A 19,365-nucleotide genomic window follows, 5' to 3' on the forward strand; every position below is an offset into this window, starting at 1 on the left:
ACCTACGTTTAAAAGAGCGAATTTTAGAAGAGAGGGCAGTAAGAACTCCACCGCCACGAGTCTTATTGGCAGACATCCGATCGGAGCGTAAAACCGTGTAACTGTCAGGAAATAGATTATGATCTAAACACATATCATTAAGCCACGTCTCAGTTAAACAGAGGATATTGTAATCGGTAGAACAGACATTACTGTAAAGTTCGAACTGCTTGGTCCGAAGGCCTCTGACATTTTGATAATAAATATCAAAACGTGTTACAGGCTGTGCGTGTGAACCGGCTGAAACACGTGTGTTCATGAAGCTAGTGTTAGCCATTATTCAAGTGTGTCGATGCCCTCCACCGGGGCTCCTTCAGGACTAACAGAGCCGCTTGTACGGTCAGGGGTAGGAACACCTGTCGGAGGGGAAGGGGGCCTAGACATGGCCGACTTTTCAACAGAGTAAATCTGGTCTGGATTTAATCGCCCGTAATAAGGGGCGATTAGACAACCAATTGGCCAGACATCTGTATTGTTAATTAAATGAAAATCATCTTCCGAAACAGAAATGTGGAATGAGGAATATGAACTAAATTTTGTTTTTAACTTAGTGCATTTTAGGGAAGCAAGCTCCAATTGATCTTTTAAAGACTGATCAACGTCAGCTGATGTCACTTCAGGAGAGAAGCGGGAGACAAAAAGTGCCTTGGTTCTGACTCTCTTGGGTACCGTTGTCAGAGATGAGCCGCTTTTGTTACCAAAAAGTGGAGTCCTATTTCTCCTCGGAGGGTTGGGCACCCCTGAAGGGATAGAATAAGGGTGATTTTCCTTCCTTTTCCTCTGAACCGTTATGAAGCCATCAGCCGCCTGGTTGTCGCTGGCCATAGTAGAGGACTCAGGTAGTGAGGTCTGCCGGCTGGGTACGGATGATGCAGCAGTGGAAGCAGGGTGACCACCTCCCGAAGTTAAAACATCCCTATATGTTTTAGTAGCAGGATCACGAGTAGATGAAAGGGCCTCTGATGATGTGGAAGGCGGAGGTGTGTGAAACTGGCGTAAATCCCGCAACTGGAGTTTTAGAGCAGTATTATCACTTTTAAGTACTTGCACTTCACAGCTGAGCTTTGTGACCATGTCCATAAGGGATTTCACCATCTCCATGGTGCATTCTCCATTAAGGCGAACCGCTTCAAGCTGCCGGCTAAGGGAGTCATTATCCCCAGCAGGAGATGCAGAACATTCCATCCCAGATGATATCTTGTTTGTATTATTCTTAAGAAGCGACTGCTCCTTCCCAATAACGCAATTATCACACGTGAAAGATGACTTACCAGTGGCTGCGTCAACGTTGCACTCAGATATATTAGTTTTCAGGCAATTACAGTGGAAACGTAACTCACATACACAACAGCGAATGCACTTCTGCTTGCCGTAAAACGGTTTATCACAAAGGAGACACACGTCCTTACTCGCCATAACTACAGAAGTAGTAGGCCCGTCTACACTAAACACTCTTAACTCGCCTAGCACTCAAGCGGAGCAGGAGCAACCACACAGCATGTCCGTCCACCTCGAGCGCTCGAGCAATAATAATAATAATAATAATTTCTTACTGTTTCACATATTCTGAGGTCTGCACAAAAAGAATAGTCATGCTGTATGTGGCCTGCATAGTGAGTATCACTGTTTTAAAACACTGTTACTATATGTGCAATCTGCTTTCAAATTTAAAAACTGAATTTCAAGCACAGGATGTATTTATTTCTTTCATATGATTTTCATAATAGGTGGCTACAGCAATTAATACCCTAAACAGAATTAAATGATTGGTCCTTGTAATGAAGATATAGTGTGCTCTCTGTTAGGCATGAACTGAAGTTTTGTGTTTAAATTAATTTCAGGCAATGCTAATTTATATTTTAATAAGAAATGCTTAGCCGAAATTTGTACAATTAATAGTGTTATATCCATTTTATGATTGCAGTTAAATGGAAGATTTTTGTTGATATGTATTTGCCTGATGATGGCCGATAGTGGCCGAAACATGTAGCAAAGCCACAGCTGAACGCTGACTTTGATGTTTTACTATTTGCTGTGTTGTGACGGTTCATTAAAGAGTTGTATATTGTAGCACAGCAGGATGCATGAAATTAAGATTATAAATGCCTGTCAAGCAAGATGCATATACAAATACATGAACACAAAACTAAAGCTATTGAACTGCAATGCTAATGTGGGGACATCCCACATAGCACGCTGTTTCCACCGGTCTTTTAGACAACACTCACTCCTTAGTGAATATCGCATTGCCGGATGTTTCATTCATATTTATACAAGCACGTACTGCAAACTTCTGCTCCTCATTTTCACTAGCCAATCAGTGCTCTGCTCCTCAAATGCAAGTTTCGCTCTGCCCACCGAGCATGGTATAAAAGGCGGAGCCCAAAACTCACAAGAGCAGAGTGAGAGAGGGTGAGGTCTCAAGACATCAGACTGTTGGAGAGTGTTTTTCAATCAGATTCTTATTGTATTGGTGTCGAGCGATTACGTGGTTCATTGCTGCTGGAGAGGAGTTGTGATCATTCGCTTACCGAAGGAGTTTCTTCGAGCTGTCTCGAGTGATCATAGAGTTGGAGTGTGTCTGCAGCTTACTATCTGTAATAGTTAGAATAGTGCGCAAGAACTACACAGTGAGTGGTGTGTCTAGTACATCGGAGGTGGGGCCATCCCTTCTGCAACGAACTATCAAGTAGGCGAAATGACTGAACCGACCTTGTGCGAAACGCGGTGGACATCAATCATGGCTTCCTTTGAGAGGAACCACGAAAACTTAGAAACTAATAACCTTGACTGCCAGGAGGATATCGAACTGCTGAGCAAAGGCTTGCAAACGATAGGGCAGCTTATCCAGAAATGGCCCTCCATAAATGGAAATGGCGGAATTTGGAATAAAATCATAACAAAATCCGAGGCTGAAAGAACAGTGCTTTGTAAGCATCTCGACGGTAAGGCTCTCTTCACAGCCATGCTGCGCCTGTATGCTTCCATCCACAGGGAGATGCGAGAGTCGCTCCTGCTGGAGCAAAAAGAAGAATCAGCTGAGGAATTTCGAGAACAAAGAGGGCATAAACGAAACCCTTCAAAGGAGCAGAATAAGAAGACATAGCTGTCACCTAGCCCAAGGGACCCCAGGATAAAATCCCAGGTTGAAGTGCCAACAAAAAACTTTTTGCGCCTCTCAGGACAACAGAAATGGAGGTCGCAGAGGAGATATCCGACAAAGAAAAGCAGCCATCTTGCAGCAGGTCAGGTAGGCCTCCTCCCATTGTCCTAACCTCTGCAACTAACTTGATACAATTGCAGAAGAATATCAAAGGCATCATTAATGGGAGTTTTGAGTTCTGCAACACAAGAAGTGGGACCAGAATTGTCACAAAAGAAATGGCGGACTTTTCAGCCATAAAGAAATTCCTTGAAGATATTAATTTGGCTTAATTTTCCTACTTTCCAAAATCCAAAAAACCCATCAAAGCTGTCATCCATCACCTCCCCCAAAATACTCCAGTGGAAGATATCTCTGACGGTCTGGTGAGTATGGGGTTTGACGTCATTAGCATCAAACAAATGACCAGTCTAATTCCTAAAGAAGGAACAAATAACATCTACCTTCCCTTGTTCCTTGTTACACTTCCTAGAATGGAGAAGTCCCAAGAACTCTTCCGACTGACCAACCTCTGCCACATTGCCATCAACGTAGAGGCATACAACGCACAAAGCGGGCTCACACAGTGCTACAACTGCCAGCAGTTCAGCCACGTTTGGGCAAACTGCAAACAGCCCCCACGTTGTTTGTGGTGCGGAGGTGGCCACTTACACACTTACGACACCTGTCTATATGCGACAGATCAGAAGGAGGGTTATATTGTTAGAAAACTCCAGTGCGGTCTCAGCTCAATGGAGACCTGGTGTGAGCACTGGAATATAAAAATTAATGAAGAAAGAACTCGGGGGGGGTCTACTTCTCTCGTGGTCGTTGACCGCCTGAGTCTTGTCTTACTCTAAATGGAAGAAATATTCGATTTGTAAATAATGCAAAATATCTAGGTTTAATTTTCAATAAGAGAATGACATGGAGATTACACATAGAAATGATCGAAGCCAAGGCCTTCAGAACATTCATTAGAGTATATTCCCTATTCAAGAGTGGGCGATTGAGTGCTAACATTAAACTGACCCTCCATAAAGCTCTTATTAGATCCGTAATGACTTATGCTAGTCCCACCTGGGAGTTTGCGGCAGACACCCATCTAGTGAAATTGCAGCGCCTGCAAAACAAGGTTCTCCGCACGATTGGCAATTTTCCTAGGCGCACACCGGTCCGCAAATTGCACATGGCATTCAAAATTCCATACGTATATGATTACATAACAGAATTATGCAGGCAACAAGCAGAAGTCATACAAAATCATGATGAGAATGTTCACAACATCGGACAAGGCGAAGCTCGCCACAGAAAGTATAAGAGACTTAAAGTAGGCGGCGGTCTGTCATCGGACCTTTCAAGCGACTAAATTGCTGTGATAGCAATTACTACTAGAAATAGGGCATCATTTGCTGTACCTGGCCTGGACAAACAGAGGCCTTGCATATACTGTACAATGAAGTAAGTAATAAGTGTGTATATGTAAAGTATGTAAATACAGACAGTGGACTTATTAATACAGCCTTACTGAAAAATGACAGACCCGACCTCTCGTCAGAGAGGGCATGCCAAATGGACAGGACAGCAACTTTCATAAAGAAGAAAACATTTGGTCATGAGCCCCAGCTGGGAATCGACACCAAGACAGACAGACTGACTGACCGTCAGTTGTAACATGACTTTGACTCGCGAGAGCAGTGAACACATCTGGCTCAGCATGTTCAGCCATCAACTCTACACTGTGATCGGTCGTCCGAGATATCAGCTCTTCACTTCAGCTCTAGTTGCCACAGGCCTCCAGCAACCAGGCAACCGAAGCAGCAGCAGCAGCAAGTCTCCAGCAAATGCATCTTCCGCGATTCCAGCAACCGGCCGAGATAGCTGATCCTACCGGCGCACGCAGCACTGCATCACTGGCCAGCTAAACGGCTGTAGACTCCGCCAGCTACTCAGGAGTGAAATTGCAGTGGCACGAACTGCCCCTTGGGGGCCAGATAACGCTTGAACATTATATACAGGGTGTCCCAGGAGGAATGTGCCAAACTTTGGGAGGGCGTCCCTTCTGTTATAGTATGCCGATATAACCCAAAACACCTATGTCCAAACTTGAACGGTTATGGAGATAATGGCCAGAGAAAAGTGTGGTCTTCTGGCGGTCCACGCACTGTACCTGTCAGCTGGCCACTCTTATCTGTGTTTGTCCTTGAGTGTGGTGATGGCAGCTCACGTTAGCCCCATACACTCGCATACCAGAACGCGCAGTCAGCAATGTTACGTCAGCGCTTGCCATTCATGTGTCATGTATAGTGCTTGGAACTCTTAATGACAACTTTGACATGGCGTGCGAGTTTTTTGTAGTTCAATTTAATGGCTTCATATCACTCACAACTTAGTTTGATGTTACGTACATTATTGACATTACAGAAACCACATATTCCTGCCAGTTTTAATATGTATTTGGTAATCAACAAGTGTGTAACACCGGTCAAAGTTTCACACTTCTCTGGCCATTATCTCCGTAACTGTTCAACTTTGGACATAGGTGTTTTGATATATTGGCATACTTTAACATAAGGAAAACCCTCCCGAAGTTTGGCACATTCCTCCTGAGACACCCTGTATATCCTGTTCTATAAATTCCGTTTAATCAATCCAATATATATATATATACACACAAGTGTTAAAAATTTCAAGTGGTTGTCATTTCAAATATTGACGATCCCACACTAATTTATATTTTAATAAGAAATGCTTAGCCGAAATTTGTACGATTAATAGTGTTATATCCATTTTATGATTGCAGTTAAATGGTAGTTTTTGTTGATATGTATTTGCCTGATGGTTGCCGATAGTGGCTGAAACATGTAGCAAAGCCACAGCTGAATGCTGACTTTGATGTTTTACTATTTGCTGTGTTGTGATGGTTCATTAAACAGTTGTATATTGTAGCACAGCGGGATGCATGAAATTAAGATTATAAACGCCTGTCAAGCAAGATGCATATACAAATACGTGAACACAAAACTAAAGCTATTGAACTGCAATGCTAATTTATATTTTAATAAGAAATGCTTAGCCGAAATTTGTACGATTAATAGTGTTATATCCATTTTATGATTGCAGTTAAATGGTAGTTTTTGTTGATATGTATTTGCCTGATGGTTGCCGATAGTGGCTGAAACATGTAGCAAAGCCACAGCTGAATGCTGACTTTGATGTTTTACTATTTGCTGTGTTGTGATGGTTCATTAAACAGTTGTATATTGTAGCACAGCGGGATGCATGAAATTAAGATTATAAACGCCTGTCAAGCAAGATGCATATACAAATACGTGAACACAAAACTAAAGCTATTGAACTGCAATGCTAATTTATATTTTAATAAGAAATGCTTAGCCGAAATTTGTACGATTAATAGTGTTATATCCATTTTATGATTGCAGTTAAATGGTAGATTTCTGTTGATATGTATTTGCCTGATGATGGCTGATAGTGGCCGAAACATGTAGCAAAGCCACAGCTGAACGCTGACTTTGATGTTTTACTATTTGCTGTGTTGTGACGGTTCATTAAAGAGTTATTAATTTCAGGTTTCAGAATGTTAAAAGAGACGTGGCAGACTCAAGTAATATACAAGAACAGTTGTAAAACATGTAGCAGAGCCAATCCTGCAAGTAAATATACTGCATTTTATAGTGAACATCACAAACGTGTTTTACTTTAATTGGGTAAGGTCCTCCTACAGCTGCATACATCAAAAGGAGGCAGAGGGCAGCTCTGCTATTGACACTGCATTAGACTGAAGAAAAACTGTAACCATAAAATTATGAACATCTGTATTTAATAATATGTACTGTTACTACTGCTTCAACTTCATAACTTCAATACAATTGTTGATATAAATAAAGAATAAAGACTTCAACTACAGGGGATGGACAAACATATGGAAACACCTAACAAAAAACACATTACCGTGACTAATATGGTGTAGGACAACCTCTGGCTTGCAGAACTGCTTTCAGTCTCCTTGGAATGGATAAATAGAGGTCCTGTATGATTTGCAAGGGAATCTTGTACCATTCTTCCTGCAAAACATTGGCAAGTTCTGTTAACGATGATGGAGGTGGATAGCGAGCATGCAGATTGCTCTCCAAAACAGACCATAAAGGCTTAATAATATTGATATCTGGTGATTGTGGGGGCCATGGCAGACGTGACACTTCATCTTCATTCTCAGAAAACCAGTCCTGGACGATGTGAGCTATGTGAACACAGGCATTGTTGGCTTGGTAAATGGCATCACCATTAGGGAACAAAGTTTGCATGATGTGATGGACCTTGTCGCCCAAAATGGTCACATAGTCGTTGGCAGTGACGTGACCTTGCAGAGTAACGATGGGTCCATCAGAATACCATGATATGGCTGCCCATACCATGATCGAACCCCTGCCATGTTTCACTCTTGGCAGCAAACAATCTGGATTGTAAGCTTGGGATGGCGTTCTATAGACGTAAACTCAGCCAGAAGTCGGAAACAGTGTGAAGGTGGATTCATCCGACCAAATGACCATCTTCCATTGCTCCAGAGTCCAGGTTTTATGACTTCGGCTACACACTCTCCTCTTAAGTGGCATTTTGATCACTGATGAGTGGCTTTGGAATTGCAGCTTGTCCAGAAATACCCTGCTTGTGGAGTTCCATTCATTCTGTTTTGGTGCTGACAGGGTTTGTGAGTGTGACATTCAGTTCAACAGTCACTTGCAGCTGTAGTCTTCTTACTTTTCGTCACAATCCTACACAATGTTTGTCTGTCTCAATCACTCAACACACATTTCCGTCCACACTGGTGTTTATTGGATGCAGTTTTTCCAGTCCTCCTGTATGTGGTCATAATCTTGGATACTGTGCTTCGCGAAACACCAAAAACCTCAGCTACCTCGGTTACAAAAGCACCCACCATATGGGCCCCAACAATTTGTCAGCATTTGAATTCTGTTAGCCTGACATGATGCACTAAAAATTGCACAGAACACTGTCTCGACAACAAATGAAGCTTGCAACGTATTGCGGAGGTTGTACAGGTAGTGGCATTGGGCAGATACGACAGCGTCAACTACAAATGTCGCTAAAATAAACACTTCAATTCAGGCATGCATTTCATGAGGTGTTTCCATATTTTTGTCCATCCCCTGTATATTTTCTCCAGTCTAGAACTTCAGTTTTCTACAATAATAATCAGTCTTATATTTATGGCATCTCAGATTTACCCAAAGAATCCACAACATAACTGCACATGATGATACATTATAGCTTCTGAACACAAATGCATTGCTGTCTCTATTTAACACAGGATATTTAATTCAATGATAATATGGAGAACTGAGAGAAACAGGATCACAACAGAATTTGAGATTATTTACCTACTTGGTATAAAATGTTGTCTGTTTTTATGGTAAACACAAAAAAATTAGTAACATGATTGTGATTGTTGAACAAAACAAACTGCACTTCTTGTGCTGTGGCCAACATTGAGTATCAGAAATGTTTTCATGGCCACCAAAATTTTCTGTTGCCATACAGCCCTCTCTCCACCCAAGAAGAAAGTTTCAGAACATTTGGTTCATACCTCGCATTATTAAGAGAGGTTTATTTTTCATAATTGAAAATTATAATTCTGAAATATTTTGTTATCTGTGCAGCCCTTTTAAAATTTATATAAACTGTAGCCTCATTTTTCACATGAGGAAATTATTAGTCCTTGGACAGCTTTTAAGATACAGATCTGAACACTGCTCTTAAAAAACGAATCAGTGGTTTTATAATTACTGAAACTCCATGAATTCCAGTTTCAGAGTTTCTCCATTTTTTGTTATGCAATTGGAATTCCCACATCAGTAACATATGAACATAAAAATAAAATATGCAGTAAGAGTGCTTTTATTTGGAGACTCCTCAGTGTTCCAAAGGATAATCACATTGACCCAAAAATTGTAAGGCTATAGAAATTACACAAACTGAAGAAATTTTGAACTTACAAGGTATTAGAAACAAGTTCTAACCAAATATTCCACTCCTGTAGAGTTTATGCTAAGTGTGAGCAATCTTTTAAAAATGTGTAAAGTGCTAAATCCATAACATCTAAAACAAGTTCCATTTAAAGAAACGTTATTTCTGTCTTAAAATGACTGATCCATTGTCACTGGAGGGGTCGAAGTACCAACAAGCACAGGTTAGAAAATATTATTTTTTTAAATTTCCATTCCCTATATGTAATTGATATCATGACTTGTTTTTCTGCCGTTGTTGTAAGTATCGTTCCATCCGCATTTGTTCAAGCTGAAGCTGGTGACGCGCTGCACCAAGTTGAGTCAGGATGTTATTTGGATCTGAATTAGCATGCACTACATTCCTCTCCACAGCTGGTACCTAGAGGGAAGAACACAGTTATATTGTGTGCGGCAAGCAATATATTAAATACTATTAAATACTGTGTGTTCTTACACACATTGCATTCACATTATTTGCTAATGAATTTCATACACTTTTTTCCTCATTTTCTTGACTTAAAAATCCTTGCAGCAGGGAAGCATGAAACCTAAAATTTTCACTCTCCTGCTCATGAGATTTGAATTTCTCATTTTAGTATCAAGATTATAGTCTTCTGGGATGGCACACCATGTAATTTAATAGTGGGTAGCTATCTACCAAATAAAACAGTGTAACATCCCAGAAGACCCATAATCTTTATAGCTTCTTTTCATATTAATACAGTCAACTCTCGATTATCCGGGGGCAGATAAATACCAGTTTGCGGCTTAACTGGGACTACTGAGGCTTTTTTGAGGTTTATATGTTGTTTAATATTCATTCACTTTCATTTCACATGGCGAGTTGTAACACTATTTTCGCACTAGTGTGAACCGAGCTCTGCATTTTTTGGTCCCGTTATGCTAACACAATGTCCTAGGGTAGGGGTGAAAGAATGCAAGGATTTGTGGAAAGTTTCAAGGACAGATACATCACCCCAGTTAGTATCTTTGTATCGATCTTCAACTGTGTTAGCAAAATGTCAGGGTGTAAAAGGAAGTGTGTTCCATTAAGTATTCAACAGAAAAAGGAAAATGCCGCGAAAAAGTAAATGACAATATTAAATTTTTTTAAGTGTTAAGTGTGAATATTTGTAAAAAATGTTTGATGTTGTTGAAGACTGTGATTGAAATAACTAATCCATATTTCAGTGTAATATAAAAAAAAAGTATTAAATAGGCCATGAGATGACAATAAAAATGAGGTTGAATAAATTTAAATACAGGTAGGCCTATAGTATTATGAAGGTACAGTATTACAGTACTACTTTTAATGAAATTTGTCTTAACCGGGTTTTCGATTAATCGTGATTTCCATCCCCAGCATTATCCCAGATAATCGAGAGTTGACTGTATATGAAAATTTTTAAAATATGTAGCCTGAGTCTCATGAAGAACAGATTAAGAACATTAATGGGAAGAGCAAATTTAAATAATATGTAAGATTTGAGGTTTTCACGGCAGTGACTATGAAGAAAGCAGTATTCTGGGATTTGGCATCGTGTATATGTGGTGTTAACCGACATTTCGGAGGAACGTATCACCTCCATCTTCAGGGTATATGTTCTAAAATTTTATAATAAAACACTTATTCTACCTTTAGTATACTATACTATTTCTTTAATAAAAAATATAGCATACATCATGGAACAATTTCATCCATAATACATAGCAAGCATTTCCAAGCAACAAGTATGTTCTATTCAAAACAATGAAAGAGCCAAAAGTTACAAGTTGTGTTTGTTATATTTCCGTAAGAGCCATGTTTTTGTTCTGTTACAAAACTTATTCTTTAGCTTTCCCACTGCCCTGTAAGTATTGTGGCAGCTTCCCCAGTGCTGAATCATTTTCAGTGGTTTGTTTTATATTCGTTACTTGAAGAATCACTATGATCCCCTACTTAAAATTCAAACATATATCATACGAGGGTTGGAACTCTAATACTGGCAACTATTTATTTACAGCTGATACAAAATAGATGCATGTTTCAAAGTTTAACTGTCCTTCAGTGTAGTCACCAGCATTGTGTACAACCCATTGCCAGTGACGTGGAAGTCGTAGGATACCTTTAGCAGCACCTGTTGTGTTGATAGTTCGAATGGAGAGGTCTACTGCCTGAAGAATCTCTGGAACAGTTCTGAAGCAAATGCCACGAAGTGGTTCCCTCATCTTAGGAATTAAGTCGAAGTCACAAGGACTTAAGTCCGGGGAGTATGGTGGATGTTTTTTTTTCTCTCCCCCTTTCTGTCTCTTCTCTTTCAACTCACATAAGTCATTCTATACATCTTCTAGCCATCACAATCTGTACTTTCCCACTTTTGTTCTACCTCCTCAAAAATGTTCATAGCCACCCTTGTTTCATTCTAGTCATATGCCCTAACTATGCCAACCTTCTTTTAATATCTGTTGCCATATCAGGAGTTTGGCTGAGGTGTGAAGCTGACTACTGACTTCCATCTGGTGCTGAGTTAATAATACATGGCTCTGTACCTTTCTTCTTCCATACATCATCATGGCATGATGCTTGATTACTTAAGCACAGGAACAACTTCACTTTTCTGTATATACTTAACATAATTTTGTCCTTTCCTTTAACACATTTGCTTTTGGTAAAAGTTCTGGGTTAACCATGCGATTGAAGTACCTTGTCTGGCATTTGTCTACTGGAAGGCAGAAATAGCTTTCAGATCCTGTACTAAGCCCCATGGTTTGGCCGCGCCATAGCTCAAGCAGCTAGTCGCTGGCTTCCCACCGTGGCGGCCCGGGTTCGATCAATGTAACAACAGTCACTTTCCATTTGTCTGCCATGTCAGTGACTGGCAATATACACTATCTTGGTAACAACATGGTAATAACATCAGCCACAGTGGAATCTTCATGAAGAAGACAGTTCACCCTCATGATTCATATTCCCCCAGAACAAACTTTCCATTTTACAGTCAAAAAGAAATTGGGGACCATTTTGTTCACTATCCTGTATACAGTGAAGACACCATTTTAAGGTTTCTTTGGTGAGCAGTGGATTCAAATACCAACTGAGGAAAATCTTAGAAGGAGAAACATTAGTACCGAGATTATTTGCTTTGGATCACTAAAACTGAACAACAAATGAGGGCTAACATAAATCATGGAACATTAAATGTAGGATCCACTGTATTAGGATTCACTGTCACTGTCTCTAGAACTGACATCTGAATTTGTCTTCTCCAGGAATTATGAAATATCTTCACAATAGTGATATCAGTAATATCAATAAAAAGAGATGACAGATACAGATGTTTATTTTCATAATATACATGGTCTGACAATAAAGTTCGCAAACTCGTCCCGGGAAAGGTGCTACATACCTGATCGCTGAAAATCATTCAAAGTACTCCCCTTGGGAAGCTATGCACCAATGCCAGCATCTAGTACGCCCTTCAAAACAATTGTGGAACTGGTTTTGTGGAATAGCTTTCAGAGCTGTAACTGTATTACTCCTGATGTCAGTGTCATCCAAATGCCTTCCTTTCAATATTTCCTTTATTTTTGGGAACAAAAAAAAGTAATTTGGGGCTAGATCCAGTGAATAGGGAGGGTGTTCCAGCACAGTTATTTGTTTACTAGCTAAAAACTTCCTCAGAGGCATTGCCATGTGAGCAGGTCCTTTGAGACCATTTTTACACACACCTTCTTCAGGTTTAGTTAAGATTTTCCTGTTTCTCTGTCAATGTTTGCTTGCTCTGCTATGCTCCTGACAGTCAACTGACGATTTTCATGCACAACTTGACGAACTTTTGCAATGTTTTCTTCAGTTCTGCTCGTTACTGGTCATCCTGATCTATCTTCGTCAGTGACACATTCTCTTCCTTAGAAAACTGTGTCACCCATTTGTAAACTGTTGTTTTCTTCATAGCATTATCCCTGCTAACTTGTGCTAACATCTCTCTGATTTTGTTTCACTCTTGCCAAGTTTAATGAGAAATTTAATGTCCAATCCAACATTCTCACAATTGCACATCAAAATACACTCAGACAATAACAGACTCGACTCAGAAAGAGACTGCCATAGATCAACAACAACACAGCTGTGAAATGCTGATATGCCAACGTCATCAAACCACACTGAGGTTTCTGCCTACTGCTGCCGTGGCAAGCACATGGTGAGTTCACGAACTTTATTGTCAGACTTCATAGGCCCTACTGTAACCAAAATATCAACTACGCAGATAGAAACTTACACACAGCCTCATATCATCCAGCTTGCCAGCATTTGATGGAACCCAAAGGTTCATTACCGTGTTCCCAAGAGCCCTCCACTGGTCCCTATCCTGAGCCAGATCAATTGAATACATATCATACCATCCTATCTCTCTAAGATCCATTTTAATATTGTGAACCCACAGGCACTTTGGTCTTCCCAGTGGTCTCCTTCCTTCTGGCTTTCCCACCAATATCCTATATGCATTCCTCTTCTCCCCATTCATGCTACATACCCTGCCAATCACATCCTCCTTGGCTTGATTATTCTAAATTACACTTGATGAAAGGTACAAGTTATGATGATCCCGATTATGTAGTTTTCTCCAACCTCCCATCACTTTGTCTCTCTTCAATCCAAATATTCTCCTCAGCATCCTGTTCTCAAACACCCTCAATTTGTATGTCAGAGACATTTCACACCCACACAGAACAGGCAAAATGTAGTATTGTATATTCTAATTTTTATGTTTTTAGACCATAGACAAGAAGACAGAAGGTTCTGGAATGAATGGTAGCAAGCAGGAAGTAACCAAATACTTGCCTGAAAAAAAAGAGCACCAATTTTTGTGAAAGAAACCCCAGCTAACACTCAGACTGCTCCACCACCAGCAGGGAAGCAATAAAAATAATCACACACTTTGTCAGTCACACGATAGACACAAGACAATCACAGATAAAATCGCAGAGACATCAAATCGACCATAGTTAAAATCTAAACTGAATACCTCAATTAAATAGCTACAATGTTACACATACAATTACACCAACAACATATTCCGTATTGAGGGGGTGGGTTTCCCCATGCACTTAGACCGGTTACTGGTCCACTGTGTGTCCCCCTTTAATTTCTACTGTCTCCATACCCTACCGGTACTGGTGCTTACTATCAGTCCCTTTCTGCCAGCGAGGTTCCAACCTCTTACTGGCAGTGGTATCTAATAGTTAGTCCCTTCCTGTCAGCGAGGTCATCCCTCCTCTGGCAGGGGTTCCTAGTCCCTTTCTGCCAGCAAGGTTTCTACCCTCTACTTGGCAGTGGTATCTAATACTTTAGTATCTTTCTGTCAGAGAGGTCCCCCCTCCTCTGGCAGTGGTACCTGATACTTCCCCCATTTACCGGATGAATTGGAAACTAGTTGGGCGGGAAACTCGGCCTAATTTTGCTCAGAGGTCTCCTAGAGACATGAGGTTCTTTTACGTGCCGTAAATCTACGACACGGGACCCACAGCTTAGAGTCCCTCCCAGAGGACTTGTTCCCTGAATTTTTCCGCCCTTAAAAATTCCACAACCTCCGCCGGGTTTTTGAACCCACGTACCTTGAGTCATGAGGTGCAAACGTTACCCCTAGACTACGGAGGCCGCTCACCAACAACATAATTAGCAATACATAATAATTCTCCTTCCTACTTTTACATACAACAGTTGGAACATTAATAGTGGTAACTATTTATGTACAACTGATACAGAATAGATGCATGTTTCGAAGATTTACTGTCCTTCAATGTAGTCACCAGCATTGTGTACAACCCGTTGCCAGCGATGTGGAAGTCGTAGGATACCTTTAGCAGCGCCTGTTGTGTTGACAGTTCAAATGGAGCGGTCTACTGCCTGAAGAATCTATGGAACAGTTCTGAAGCAAATGCCACGAAGTGGTTCCTTCATCTTAGGAATTAAGTCGAAGTCACAAGGGCTTAACTCTGGGGAGTATAGTGGATGGTACAGCACTTCCTAGCCCCACTGATCAAACAAATAAACAACAGCTTGCTCTGCATGCAGCCAAGCATTGTCCTGCAAAATGATTGGTGGGTTCTGCAGAAAGTGTCGCCGCTTCTTTCTCAGAGCTGGTTGCAGGTTGTGTTCCAGAAATGAACAGTAATACTGCGCACCGATGGTCTGCTGTCGGGGAACGGTATGCGTTAGGATAACACCATCACAGTCGTACATGAGAATCACCATAACTTTCACATTGCTGGGGTTCTGACGAACTTTTGATTTTCGTGGTGACCCGTAATGACGCCATTCTTTCGATTGGCGTTTCATTTGTGGCTTGTATGATTTGGCCCATGTCTCATCCAGGGTAATGATATGGTGTAAGATGGCCTCTCCTTCACGCTCAAAGCGCTCTAAGTGGTTACGAGCACTGTCGTATCGTAGCAATTTCTGCATTTCCGTCAAAACATGTGGAACCCATCCGTGATGCAATTTTTCTCATGCCCAGGTGTTCCTTCAGAATGTGAAGCAGAGCTATACGCGCTAATCCTGTCTCTCGGGCCAGCTCTTGAATCGTATGGCGTCGATCACTCTCCAGTAACGTGGAAAGAGCATACACTTCTTCACTGACTCTAGGATGACCTGGCTGAAGCATGTCTGCCACATTTTGGGGTCCCTCATTGAAGGTTTTTACCCACCTTGCCACTGTTCTGTAAGGTAATGCAGATTCCCCGCAAGCCTCTTAAAAGACCTTGATAACGAATTATTGATTAATATTTCTTTCAGTTTTCCTAGGAAAAGTTTCCTGTCTTGTACCAAATCTCTTATACAGAGAGGTAAACTGTTCAAATTTTAACACACATATAATAAACTCATTTTTGCCTTACGGCTAAATGTGACTATAACATATGTAGATTCCTTCTATGTCTTGTGGTCTTACTATGGATTGCATCATTAAAAATAAAATACTCAAGATTATTTATCATAAAAAACATCAAAGATAATATACGTAGGTCTTACCGAAAGTCATGAGCATCTTTTTTTTGCATGCAACCTGGGAACAGCAGATGAAAGAGAGTATGGTGGTAGGTGGAACCAGCTGTTGTGTTAACCTTGAGTGTCTTGTGACATCAATAGCTTGCATCACATACCAGTATCACTCCTAACAAAATGGCCAACAATGATATGTTGTTTCGCCAACGTGCTGTCATCAAATTTCTTGTGAAAGAGGAAATCCCTGCTGCAGAAATTCACCAGGACTTCAGCGTGCTTATGGAAGTGTGTGGATGGGTGCGAGCAGTGTTCAATGATGGGTGAAACATTTTAAAGATGGGAACACCAGCATCGAAGATGAGCCTCAGAGCGGTTGTCCTCGAACAGACTCAACTGAGCGCAACAAGGAAAGAATGGATGAGATCATTGAAGACGACAGGCATGTGACTGTGGACACAATAGCCCGCGAACTTGGAATAGGGAACAGTGCAGTACAGGAGATGATTGAAAGCTTGGGCTATAGGAAAGTTTGTGCTCGTTGGGTCCTGCGGTTATTGACCGAAGACCACAAAGGTCAGTGAAAAGCCATCACCTCAGAACTGCTGCAGAGATATCAACACGAAGGTGATGATTTTTTGCTCTGTATTGTGACGGGTGACAAAAGCTGGTTTCACCATTTCGAGCCTTAAACTAAACGGAAGATTATGGAATGGCACCATTTGCATTCTCCATCAAAAAAGAAGGCAAAGACAGTGCCATCAGCTGCGAAGGTGTTGGGCACAGTCTTCTGGAATGCAGAGGGGTTTATTCTGGCCGAATTCCTGGAACCTGGACAAACCATCAATGCTGCTCATTATGTCCAGACGCTGCAAAAGCTCCGTTGTGCATTGCGCGATAAACGTCCGGGATGAAACATCAACATCCTGCATGACAACGTTTGTCCCCATGCCGCTTGCCTCACATTGGAAGCAATTGCAAAGATGGGGTGGGAAGTTCTTCCACACCCCTCCTATAGCCCTGATCTGGCACCCTCCGACTACCACCTTTTCAGATTTGTGAAGGATCAGCTGCATGGATAACGTTTTGAGACAAGGGAGGCAATTCAGAAAGCGGTGCATCAGTGTCTTCGGATAGCTGGAATGGAATTTTACAGAAGGGGAATTTTCAAACTCCCAGAACACTGGGAGAAATGTGTACAAAGAAGTGGCGATTATGTGGAAAAATAAAGAAAGGTCTGTAGATGGAGGTGGTGTATTTGGTTTGTCAATAATAAAGCATGTTACTTTACAAAAAATTGTTGCTCATGACTTTCAGTACGACCCTCGTATACTGGGAGGCTAATATTAATATGTTTAGTTTTTTTAATACCAGCCTGCATGTATCTCTTTGTTTCAATCCCATCTTCACCCTAACAGTTCTCTTCTGTATGAGAAAAATCTTCTTAGCATCTGGTGAGTTACCCCAGAAAACTATCCTATACCTCATGACTGAAAGAAAATATGCGTGATATATCATCCTAAGTGCTTCAATGTTACTGCACAACTTCATATTTCTTAATGCAAAGCATGACTTGCCCCATCTGGGTAACATTACTTTAATGCATGTTTTCCAGTTTAAAAACTTATCTATTCAAGGCCCAAAAATTTTATATTAATTGCATCATATAATATCTCATTTTTATACTGCAATTGCATTGGCATATTTCCATGATTAATTGTTTCACATTTTAACACTTTAGTTTTCTTCATATTTAAAGACTTGTAAACCAAAGGTTTAAGGAATTTAACACATGCCTGAACTTTGTCTGGATATCCTGGATATTATCACCTGATACTAATACGCTTGTATCATCTGCATACAACAATAACTTGATATCGGTATTTATACCTAGTGATAAATCATTAATATATAACAGAAAGAGCAAGGGACCCAATATCAATCCCTGCAGCACTCCATATTTAAGCTTTCCAACCTGAACAAATTTTCCCTTTCTCACTATTGTACAATTCAACTCTATGTTTCCTACCCTCCAGATAGGACTTAATCCACATTATGGTTTTACCACAAATACCAGAGACAACCAATGTGCTCAGAAGAATATCATGAATGATACAATCAAATGCCTTTGTTAGATCACAAAAAATTCCTAATATTTGTCTTCGCTGATCTAAGGTTTTTAAGATATTGTAACGTGTTTCGTTACTGAAGATGCTGTTTGGATTGTGCCTCCGTCGTTTCTCGGCAGGCCATCATCTCTTTCTGCCAGGCATCCATATTGGCTTGCAACCTCTTCCCTCGCATGGCAGCCGTCCTTGCTTCGATGGCTCTCATTCTTGCTTGGGTAGCTTCTCTTTCGGTAGCCATCTCTTCTCGCCAGGCTTTGGAGTCGGCGTCCATTTTCGCCACTGCCTTCGTCTGGTTGGCGTCTAATTTAGCCAGGAATTCTTCTTGGCCAGCTCTGATTTCCTTGAGCAGCATTTCCATCATCTGCTGAATCTCCATTTTTCGATGAACTCAATTCGAGTGTAACGTGTTTTAAGTTCGAATCTTGTTGATCATGTGTGTTAGTCCAATCCCACTTCTGACACCAGTGTAACGTGTTTGGCCAATGAAGACGCCGTTTGGATTGTTAATTGGTTTATTTAACAACCTACAAGTCTTGGCTACAATTAATTATAACACTGTTGTGGGGTTTCACACTTTATAACCCTATTCGCATTAATCTCTTCACTCTGTTGCGGGGTTTCACACTCTATAACCCTATTCGCAATAATCTCTTCACTCTGCGGGGTTTCACACTTTATAACCCTATTCGCAATAATCTGTTCACTCTATCTTCAGTAGTCTATACGTATTCACAGTACGGGAGCTATATAAGTGTCACTGTGTTACACACTCCCAATTACACAATTACACACACGTCCGGTTCTTCTTTCCGCGACTGCTGCTATACTCCAACTCGCTCTGTGGCTACTGCCTTGAGAACTCACTTCGGCGGCTGATACACCTTTAACTTGTTCACTGCTGACTGGAGAACTGGCTTGAGTAGCTGTGTAGTTCCCTTATATAGTCGCAGTGTTTGCCTGTTACGTAATGGGTACCGCTGTTGCCTGACATCCTGTCAACACCGGCAGTGCGTGCCATGTCACAGTGCG

At 41.0% G+C, this 19,365-nt stretch overlaps 1 protein-coding gene across 3 annotated transcripts in view; it reads right to left on the bottom strand.

The window, feature by feature from the left end:
- Positions 1 to 9,102: 9,102 nt before the first annotated feature.
- Positions 9,103 to 19,365, bottom strand: part of LOC111873146 (J domain-containing protein DDB_G0295729) — a 63,082-nt gene continuing 52,819 nt past the window's right edge. For all 3 annotated transcript variants that reach the window (XM_033754984.1, XM_023867596.2, XM_023867598.2), the window contains one exon: positions 9,103 to 9,607. In XM_033754984.1, the coding sequence (XP_033610875.1) occupies positions 9,461 to 9,607 (147 nt within the window). In that variant the 3' untranslated portion in view covers positions 9,103 to 9,460. The remainder of the gene's footprint in view (positions 9,608 to 19,365) is intronic.

Source organism: Cryptotermes secundus, unplaced genomic scaffold (assembly GCF_002891405.2).
Source record: "Cryptotermes secundus unplaced genomic scaffold, Csec_1.0 scaffold259, whole genome shotgun sequence".
NCBI lineage: Eukaryota > Metazoa > Arthropoda > Insecta > Blattodea > Kalotermitidae > Cryptotermes > Cryptotermes secundus.